This window comes from Glycine max, chromosome 4, assembly GCF_000004515.6.
Source record: "Glycine max cultivar Williams 82 chromosome 4, Glycine_max_v4.0, whole genome shotgun sequence".
Lineage (NCBI taxonomy): Eukaryota > Viridiplantae > Streptophyta > Magnoliopsida > Fabales > Fabaceae > Glycine > Glycine max.
The window spans coordinates 15,610,500-15,622,316 of NC_016091.4; the positions used below are offsets into that span (position 1 = coordinate 15,610,500).

At 32.1% G+C, this 11,817-nt stretch overlaps 1 protein-coding gene across 1 annotated transcript; it reads right to left on the bottom strand.

Moving 5' to 3' along the window:
- Nucleotides 1-5,688: 5,688 nt before the first annotated feature.
- LOC100789180 (CBL-interacting serine/threonine-protein kinase 6) lies at nt 5,689-6,389 on the bottom strand. Its single transcript, XM_003523862.5, has one exon. It carries the CDS (start codon nt 6,271-6,273, stop codon nt 5,689-5,691), a length of 585 nt encoding a protein of 194 aa, XP_003523910.3. The 5' UTR covers nt 6,274-6,389.
- Between the last annotated feature and the right edge of the window lie 5,428 nt (nt 6,390-11,817).

Consider the following 11,817-nt stretch of genomic DNA (forward strand, 5'->3'; position numbering starts at 1 on the left):
TTAAGGGTTCCATCAAAAGAATGAGTGCTGACTATGCTATAGGTTTTTCCAAGCCCTTTTAAGAAGCAAATAGGATTCATGTTGTTGCTTAATTGATTTAATCAAATTGCAACAACATTTAATTGCACATGTAAATCAGGAATGAGACATAAACATTCTAATTCATCCCACATAGTTTTTTATTTTGTAAAAAATTCAAAGATAGATCACTCTCCTTGTCTTACCGAATGAATTTCTTGAAGAAGATTAGAAATTCCGAAATGATCACCTTTGGAGAAACATTTTGCAAATCATCCCAAAGTGTCTTTGCATTGTCAATGTAAATGGTGCTTTGTGAAATTGGAGGTGTGAGGGTTCTTGTGATCCAAGAAATCACCATGACATTGCATCGTTACCAAGCATCGTAAACGGAACGTCCTTGTGTAGTGAGAAATTAACTGTCCAAATATTAAAAAGATAGATTCAGAAGAATCAAGTTCATAGTAAGAGCACAAAAATTATTAAGATGATTTGGGACAGAAAAACAATCATTCCATTTGATGATAGAATGGGTTACACTTTATATAGATCAGCTAGTTCGCTAACTAACTCGACTTACTAGAAACAATTTTAACAACTGACTAACCATGGTTTACACAAATAATAGTTGTGACACCTTCTACCCCATACAAATATATACTAATAATAAAAGGAAAAACAATGGGGAATTAATTAAAAGTTTTAAAACACATTTAAATAAAAACATTTCAAAAGGGTACAAAGTTTACATCCATTTAGTGAAATAATAATAGAACTTGTTCAAATAAATGATAAAATTATCTCGGCTCAAAATAATGCCGCCCATTTTGAATGAAGAGAAGTCACACTAAAGCAAAAAACATAAAACAATTATATCATTCATGGAATTATAACATATGAAATAAAACCCTATGTCCCGATGTTACATTTATCAAAGCATTTCCATGTCACAGGCTAAACCTCTCCATCTTCAACATAGAACTCATCATATGGTGGCTCACCTGAAACAAAATGGCAATCAGCCCAAACACAAACACACACCCAGAGTGAGTTATCACATTTCTAAATAAAATATGGATAAACAAAAACATAAGCAAAATACATTATACAATTATTTATAACATAACTCAACTTAATTCAATTCACGTTACTTCACCACTTTATCATTTAAAATTCATATTTCAATCACTAATCACATTACACATGAATCATACACTCGAGTCAAAACGTAACAACACTCATCAATTTCATTATAAACAATTCATATGTATTGTGCAACAATTATAACCTGTATACAATGTGATACCATATCAGTGAAAAATCACACTAGAGCGTTTAGGAGTACATAACAACACACGCCACATAATGGGTATGTCAGGTCACTCTCACGAAGTAAAATCATAAGATGACTAGTCAGGGTCACTCTGTTTTGCAAGAATGCTCCAACCATATGGAATCGACATATGCTTAAAGAAGCACTCAAATTGAGTGTCTTTACCCCCAAGACCTAGACTCCGAAGAATTCGTTAGGGCCTCACCTTCCTGATTCAGGTCCAACCCTAAAAATAATTTTTGCACGCGGACATTGTTCATGAATTATACAATACCTACGACCTCACACTTGTGTTTTAAACACGTTTAACACATTGCGCTACAACTTAACACTTCAGGTTCTTAACTTGGAACTCTACACTTTTTTTTAACACTTCACGCATAAATATTTTTTCCAAGATAAACACCAATCAAGTTTTTATATAATTCACAACTCACAACACAAGTAATATCACATCAAATATTAATCACACACTTATTTACAATCATATCCTATGTCCGTAATTTAACATCCCACAAATTAACTAACTACAAAATATACTTAACAAATAGATAAACATGTATTATAATAATAAGATATATCTAACTTCAAAGCTTATAAATATATTTACATGTATCAGATATATATCAAATTATACAAATACATATATATATATATATATATATATATATATATATATATATATATATATATATATATATATATATATATATATATATATATATATATATATATATATATATATATATATATATATATATATATATATATATATATATATATATATATATATATATATATATATATATATATATATATATATATATAAACATAAACTTATATATATATATATATATATATATATATATATATATATATATATATATATGTATATATATAATATAGATAACAACCAAAAGTTTATATACATATATGTTAAATGCATTCTAAAGAAGTTATGAAAATCCAACAATGAGAAACAATATCTTGATTTTGAGCGCTGCAGCATCATCACGGAAATTAATCATAATTTTTTAAGAGTTATTTCAAGAGTAAAATACAATTTGATAGAATTTATCATTGGCAACTAAAAAATGATCCAATTTTCTAGGATTTCCACTTAAGACAGGGACACATCAATTTGACAACAATTTCATACTAGGACATCAATTGGTCCATCAAATACAATTAATTCGTAATTTAAAACATAAGAACAAAATTACATTTCACGAAACAATCCAAAATAACCCAAAAATTAATCTTTTAGAAATCCCTACACATGTTCATTCTAATCCCTAAGCGTGAGTAATTCATTTCTTATCTTGAGGTAGTTGCTCAAATGTTTTCCGTTAGCAATGATGACGTTTCTCGTATTCTTCATAGCTCCTCTTTCAATTGCTCTGTTAGGATTCCTGAGAGTTAGAGAAAAAGGAACAAAAATATTTTTACAAAGTTGTTGAGGGTTAAAGGTTTCTTTATATGAAGAGGAACTAATGACCTAATTTTTTTTATTCTTATTTATTTATTTAAAAGAAAAACCAAAGACGGCTGTTACAACAGTAGTTATTCTATCTTAACAAAAATGGAATTTATGATAAGAGAAACAAACGCCATGGAGGACTCCTCATGCAGTGAGAAATTCCTTTGGCGGGTGTGGTTGTGGTTCAACTACCTTAGGCACTGGAGCTCTCCCACCTCGTGCCATAATTGTCTTTCACATACTCTCAACAACAAATTCAACAAATTGCCACTCTATGAAGGGGGCACCAATCCATTTCAGACACCAATTTCATCCTTGAAATTCTGAGAACTCTGTCCAAGACCTGTGAAATTGCAAAGAGGTTAAATTAATCTTCAAGAGAGATAAATATATTTAACAAATTATAATTCGGTTTTCTTAAAATATTACATTTTAAAACGTTCTTTCTAAAAAATAAGTAGATAAATGTTAGCATATCTCATGTCAGGGGATAAACCAAATTGGAAGAAACATTGGTAATTAAAATAGAATTAAAAATGTGGATTTATTTTGATGGAGAAGAGATGCAAGAGAAATGAAGAGATATAAGAAGTTGATATCATTATTGCAGGCACCTTTGCATTTTGATAATGTATGTGTTTTTTTTTCCCAAAAAAATATAGACAAAATATTAATGATTAAATAGGTAGTTTTACAACACAAATGAAACTTCATTTATTTTTTAAATCATAAATTATTAAAAAAACGGAAAAATGTATATATAAAAATATTATTTTTAATATGATATAAAAAAATGTTTTTGATAAAAGGGGTATAAGATGAAACTTTTTTAAAAATGATTTTATCGTGTCATAAGTTATTATTTTGATAACAAAGAAGAGTTGAATACTAATTTTTATTACCTTTTCGTCAAGGAATATCATTTTGATACTCTTAATCTGCGTAGGTTTAGTGTATTCCGGTTGCTTCCACAGTTTGATAACTCGAACTCTTAATCTTCATTCTATGATTGTAGGCTTAATTTTTTTAATGAGTGAAATTTTAGGCGCCATTGAACTGCAAAAAATAAAAAATAAAAAAATACGTGTTACATTTATATGATAACAATAATGAAGCAATATGAAAAATATTTGCTTACAACACAACTGCGCGTAAGAATTTTGAATAAAAACTGAGAGTTGAAGATAAAATACAGAGTGTGTCATCAAAATGATATTATATAGAACTCTGACTTTTAAACCAATTTAGAAAATAATTACACTAGTTTTTTTTTTTTTTTGTGCTGTCAGTGAGAGGTGACTATTTGTGGTTGGTCTTTAGAAATTTTGCATGTGCTGGTTGGGGTGAATAGAAACCACTTGGCAAGGGTTGGTGCTTATAAGTAGACATGGCAAGAAAACCCGTACTCGTGGGTACCCGCCCGAATCCGTCCCGACTTTGACGGGTAATACTCGAGTTGATCGGGTATGGGTACGGGTTCGGGTTTTCCCGGATAACCAAAAGTCGGGTACGGGTATGGGATTACTAGACCCATCCCAACCCCGAACCCGAATCCGCCCCGCCACTTAAAATCTTTAGAATTTTTGCATAATTTAATCAAAAGACATATAATTTTTATTACTAGTTAATTTTATTTTAAAAATTTTATATAATTTAATATTATTTTCTTAACTATTTATGTAGACATACGCGTTATAATAAATTTATTGATATATAAGTAGTTAAAAATAAATGTTTAACAATCAATTTATTTTTTTCTAAAATCAAATTTTTAATATTTTTTTACAAAAAAAAAAATATTTTTCTAAATGGTGTGTGGAACGGGGTTGGGGATACCCGATACCCAATGGGTACGGGGATGAGACAATAAACTCAAACCTGTCGGGTATCGGGTACAGGTATGAGGATATGTTGAGGAGTCGGGGTAAGGGATTGGGGAGACAATACCCGTACCCGACCCGCCCATTGCCATGTCTACTTATAAGTGTCATGGGGTGGGAACATATATTTTGTTCATCTTAAGCTATTTAAATAAATGAATTTTACTTACAAAAGAAAATTATATGTAATTGTCTGTTGCTATTCCATTCAACGCTTAAAGCATACAAAATGTCTATTTAAACTTAATTAATTGCAAATTCTATATAGTATTAATTGTTAACTTGGTCTGTGTGTTATATATAGCAAGATTTAAAAACAAAAACGTATTTTTTATAGGGATTTACAAGTAAAAATTAATTATTATATTGTAAAATAAAATATGAAGTCAATTATATTTAATTCTTATAATGAAAGCTTAAGGCTGATGTATTTCGTGTACACAAAGAGTGATTGACCATTGTCTTTGGACTTATTAATTCTGACTTTGGGATGCCTATTTGGGTGACAGAATTTGTACATTACCAAAGTTGCCACAACACTGTAAAATTTATCTCTAGCCCGTGCAATATAAAATAAATTTTATTAAGTTCAATATGTTTTATACATTTAACCTTGTTATTGCACTACTGTAAAAGTTGTTATCCACGACGTGCGTTCAACAACGGTTAATTCAAAAATGTCGTTGTTAAACGTGTAATGGCATTATTGTAAATATGGTTATCATTTTAAAGTCGTTTTTTTAAAACCGCTTTTCAATAATGTAAAACAAAAGCGGTTTTTACGAAACCGTCTTTGTTTGAGGAAAAAATTGAATTTTTTAAAAAATTTCAAAGCCTCATTTCGCGTGTTCTGCTGTTCTCAATGCACCGCTCTCTCTCTCTCTTCAGCACGCGTACTATGAATGTGAGCAGTCCGTCCGTCTCTTCAGCACCGCTCTCTCTCTCTCTATTCCCAAACCTTATCTCTTCATTTCTCATTAACCCCACCAAATTATCATGGCAACCAAATTATCATCCTGAAAGGGTAAAAAGCCTGTGAGGAGAATGTAGAGGATTACACCACATGACCATATATCAGCCTTGGCACCGTCATAGCCTTTTTTCACTATCACTTCAGGCGACACGTACGCAGGCATGCCGCACGTGGTGTGTAACAGCCCGTCCTCCTTGAGGTGTTCGGAGAAAGCGATGAGTCTAAAGTCAGAGACTTTGAGGTTGCCGTGTTCGTCCAGGAGGAGGTTTTCCGGCTTGAGGTCACGGTGGTAGACACCGCGGCTGTGGCAGAAGTCGACGGCGGAGATTAACTGCTGGAAGTAGAGTCTTGCCACGTCCTCCTTTAAGCGGCCTTTAGAGACCTTGTTGAAGAGCTCTCCGCCGCGGACGAGTTCCATGACAATATAGATCTTGGACTTGCTGGCCATGACTTCGTGGAGTTCGACGATGTTTTGGTGCTTCACCATCTTCATCACCGAGATCTCCCTCTTCACCTGCTCTATCATTCCGACCTTTATCACCTTTTCTTTTCCCACCACCTTTATGGCCACCTGCTGCCCTGTTTTCATTAGATATTCACATTATCTAACTTTGCTTTATAATCTCTTGTTACTGCAGATGATTCCTGTAGCTGCTAATGATGTTGCATTCTCCACTCATTCAGTCATAGTACATCTAATTATATTGTCCCAAATTGCAATGTTTGAAGTAAGTGTCCTCTTTTCTTCCCTATTCATCTTACTTTTTGTCAATGTTACATATGTGGTTTTACATGCAACTTCATTACGAGTGCTTTTACACTTCATATATACTGCATATCTCTGACATATCTCAGGCCACATAACAAATTTCAATTTCTTTGTTTATAAAAATTAAATGCAAGCTCTGATATACAGTGGCGGATCAACTTGACCAAAAAATGTTTAAGGGACCCAATTATAATTATGATTATATCATATAAATTAAAAGTGATTGTTTTTATAATATAATTTATTGTGGATGATGTTAAGTATTAAATTATATTATTCAAATATTAACGATTTTTTAATCATTTGTCTTTTATGGTATGAAAATATTTGTTTTTCTGCTATATTAATGACACTCAGTTTTTTTAAGATTATTATACCTTTATTTGCTATTGAAAAAAATATAAAAATACTTTTTTTAAAAAAAATGTAATATAAATCAATTTTTTTACAAAAAAAATAAATTTGAATGAGGATACATAAAATAATTAATCTTTTCTACGGATTTTTAAATAAATCTAAGAAAATAAACATTTCTTTTCCAAATTGATAACACAATTTGTAGAAATTTTTTGTAAAGAAAATTCGAAAGATCTCAAAATTCATGAAAACATTATCATAAAAAGTCCACAAAGAAAAATCAATTCATTGTTTTTCGTTAGCAATAAAATAATATAAAAGACATTGTAATAAATAATGATGAATTTAAAAAATAAAAAAATAGTTTTGGAGCTGATCAATTTGATGATGACCACTTTGATGAAATAAAGATGTCTTTCTTTGTTTATGCTGAGGACTTCGTTAGCTAGGGAGTTGCTTGTCTTATCCTCACTATTTTTGTGGCTCTAAATATCATTGCTTTCTATGTGGGTAAGCCTTTTTACAGGTACAGGAGACTACAAGGAAACCCTTTTATGCCAATTCTACAAGTCCTAATTGCAGCCATAAGAAAAAGGAATTTGCTTTGTCCTTCAAATCCTGCTTCAATGTCAGAGAATTTCCAAGGAAGGCTTCTAAGCCATACTAGCAGGCTCAGGTACATTACTTTTTTAGATATACATGCATAGAGTATGTTGTTATAATTCTGAATTATATTGTTAATTCAATGAGTTCGAACAAAGATTACTTTCATTAAAAAATATATGTGATCTGGATTAAAAAAAATAGTTTGCTTTTTTAGAAGAAAATATATTGGTTTCTGTAAATTTTCAAAAATCCAATTTTTGTTCTTCTAACATTTTTTTTCTTTGAATTTTCATCTCTTTGATTTAAAATATTTAAAGTGTGCCAAAACCGAGACAGGAATAATTTTTTATATATAGGAATATGAAATATAGTTAGTTTTTAGACTTATAGATTAAAGAGTAATACCTAAGTAAAACTGTTGGCATGACAAAAGAATGTAAATTAAGTTATTATTGTGGTAGTATATAATATTTTGTGTTTAAAATAGTTGAAGAAAGTTAACTTTAATTAATTCAATTAATGAATAGGTTTCTTGACAATGCTGCAATAGTTGAAGAAAATAATACTGAGCAAAAAGATAGTCAATGGCGATCAGCAACAAAAAGATAGTTTAATTAACGATTTATAAATACTTACTTGATATATATATATATATATATATATATATATATATATAGCCAATGGCAATATATAAGTCCTCAAATAAACAGTAGAACTGAAGATGTATGTGATCACTAAACTTATTGTTCGGTTGGTCCAAAGCTCTTCCTAATGGTAACTAAACTTATCAAAGCTTAAGATTATGTTGTTTGACAATCATGCACATGTACGAGTTCAAGTTTATGTAACCCTTTTGTTTTTGTTTTGGCTTTGCTGATTTGCAGTAAGAAGGCGATCAAACGAGCCCGGTGTCGGCTCAGGCTACTCAAGAACAAGAGGCAGGCAATAGCAAGGCAACTGAGAAAGGACTTGGCTAAGCTAATACAAAGTGGCCATGAAGAAACTGCATTTAACCGGATTTGTTTGTTAATGCCACATACTCATTTGTTAACCACTGCTTGCGTGACTATATTCTTTGAAACTGATTAATTTGTTGTTATCAATTAGTTTAAGAGCTTATAGAAATTAGTTGGGCATATAATATGTCATTTTGTTTTTCATATTGCTGCCTAACCCTGCTTTGTTATTACCGCACCACTACTATATTAAATTTGAAATGACTTCCAAGTTTGATAAAGACTTAGGAAACCATACCCTGATTGCCTCGAATGTGTAGAATGTCTAGCATTCTACATCGGTTATTAGAACGACCGATGTTGAATGCTTCATCGTGGGATAAGAATTTACGACGGTTCAATATACACCCGATGTAGAATGATGACATTCTACATCGGTTATTAGGACAACCGATGTAGAAATCTGACATTCTAAGACGGGTTTGGAGACCAACCCGTCTTAAAATGTACAGATTTCTACATCGGTTGTTCTAATAACCGATGTAGAATGTCAGAATTCAACATCGGTCGCTCAATCGTCGTTGTGTTTCAACGACACCGTGTTACAACGACGCGTGATAACTGATGTAGAAAGGCGTCGATAACCGATGTAGAAAGCCTATTTTCTAGTAGTGTTGTAAAATTATCTAATTCATTTACCAAATTATTTTACTAAATAAAAGACATATAACTTAATAAAAAAAATTCACACCTAACATGTGGTATGAGTAAATCGACTAGTTATTTTTAATTGATTTAGAGTGTAATAAAAACAAATGTTTTGAATATATTTTGTTTATCAGCCACAATGCATACATTCAACCTTTAAGACTGAGACAACGGGATAAATATTTTCTTTTGGAATTTGTTTCAAATCAAGGACCACTCACGGGTAAGTTTTTGTGTTTTTGATAGAAAAAGACTTATTGCATTTCATTTATGATATAGTAGCATAAATACAATTAGGTATACGCTCAAACATTTGGTTGCCAGCGTAAAACCTATAAACCCTAGAGAGTGGACAACTTGGTTTGCTTTCCTCCTTCCTAAACTCACCTTAGAGTTTGGATAACAATGAAGAACAGTATTACAACTTTGAATGAGATAATAAAAATCCGATAATCCTTTGTGATTCAAGTTTAGACAATCCATGATAGCTTTGCAGTGGATCTCAAGGATGAAGATATGAAACTGCAGTTCTGATAGCCACTTGAGTGCTTGCAGCAATGACCAAGCCTCAACTTCCTTTGGTTCAATATTCCCTTTTGCTAGAACTGTTTTTGTTGAGATGAAATTACCTTGATCCCTACGAATATTGATATCTGCTCCATAAAGATCTTGCTCCTTAAAAATGGTAGCATCCATGTTGATCTTCATAAAGCCATGCTGTGATTTTGTCCAAGCTGATGAAGGGGTCTTCTGGTTGATGTATTTACTAGTATTTGTTGGATGAGATTTCCTCAACGTGAACCATTCTTCTAGGAACTACATAGCTTGATTTATGGACAACATTGGAGGAGGATTTTTGTCCTCCCATAATCTGTCATTTTGTCGCTTCCATATGCTTCATAGAGTGATGGATAAAACCCTTTGTTGTTCTGATTACAATGTGTCTAACATGTTGAAGATTAGTTCATTTTCAGATTCAGAAGTTTGCATTTGAGAACAAACCTTGTTCCAATTACCCGCTACTGCCTAAACACTCTTAACTTGCTCACAATTGAAGAACACGTACCATTCATTCTCTAAATTGATGTCACAGTAAGAGCATAAGCTTGAGTAAGGCACCCCTTTGGTTTGAAGACGCGTTCTTGTTGAGAGGCATCCACATAAAGTTCTCCACAGAAAATGCTTTATCTTGGGAGGTATACGAAGATTCCATATAGTGGACCAGCTTCCTTGAACTTTGAGAGCTTCTTTGTTCACCATAGTCTCCATTAAAATATGATAATCTGATCAAACCGAGTATGTCCCCATGGTACTAACTTTCAAAATCAAAATATCAGAATCATGAAGATTGAAGAGTGGCATCATCTTTATTTCTTGGGAATCTTCTTTATTGAAAAATTGATCAGTAACCTCAATGTTCCAACTATTGCTTTCAACATCAATAAGCGAATGTACTGTCAAATGTTCAAGACCAAAAAGAGGTAAGGACGAAACATAATACTTATCTTTATTCTGAAGCCATGGTTGTGACCAAATGTTGTTTGAATGGCCATTGCCAAGCCTCCATCTCATGCGTTCTTTTACCAAAGTCTGCGGAGCATGGATGCGACGCCAAGTATAACTTGGATTGTCCTCGAGAGAGATGTCCAAGAATTTTCCATTGGGAAAGTATTTAGCTTTGAACACCATGGCATGGCAAGGTTAAAGCCATAAGAATGTCTAAATCCCAAGCCTCCAAATCCCTTTTTTATAGTTAATTTTTCCCAGTTCAACCAATTGATTCCTTAAATGGAGCCAAATTTTAATCCCCACCAAAATGAATTCATCATTTTTTGGATTTCATCCTCCAGTGTTGATAGAAGAAGATAGAAACTCATACAATATGATGGTATGGCCTGTGCACATGATTTGAGAAGAACTTCTTTCCCTTTAGAAAGGTGCTTATTTGACTAGTGATTGATGCACTTCCAAAGTCTATCCTTTTGGGGGAAAAAAACATATTTCTGTTTTTATACCAATAATAGAAAGAAGGCCAAGATATTTTCCAGACCCAATCAAATTAGAAACACCAAGAGATGACATAACCTTTTGTCTTAAATCATTTATAGTATTGGAACTAAAAAATACCTCTAATTTTTGCAAATTTATCAATTGACCATAATCCTTTCCATATGCGTCAGTGATGTTTGTCAAGGTGCTAGTTTCCTCTTCAGCCCTACAAAACAAAAAACAAATCATCAACAAAAAAAAGGTGTGTAAGGTAGGTGGCCTTTTACGCACTTTTATTCCATGAACCTCTCATTTTCTCTTGAAGTGTTTCAATATAGATGAAAGTTCTCTCCTTGGAGAAATTTGAGCAACAAAATCCCCATTAACCCTGACTAAATTTTGAACAATTTCCTAACAGATCTTCATCCAACCAACCCATTTTTCATTGAAGTCTTTTTTTCATTAGACTAAACAAGTACGTAGCTCCACTAAACCCTGTCAGAAGCCTTGCTTATATCAATTCAAGAGTCACATCACCAATTTTGCCTCTTGTCTTACATTTCATGTGATGAATGATTTCAGAGGCAATAAAAACATTGTCAAGGATAGAATGACCCTCTACAAAGGTAGATTGCTCAAGGGAAATACATTTGTGAAGTAAAGGCTTTAGTCTATTGGCTAGGGTTTTGGATATTATTTTGTAAAGGACATTGCATAGGGAAATGGGACAAATGTCTTTCATGGAAAA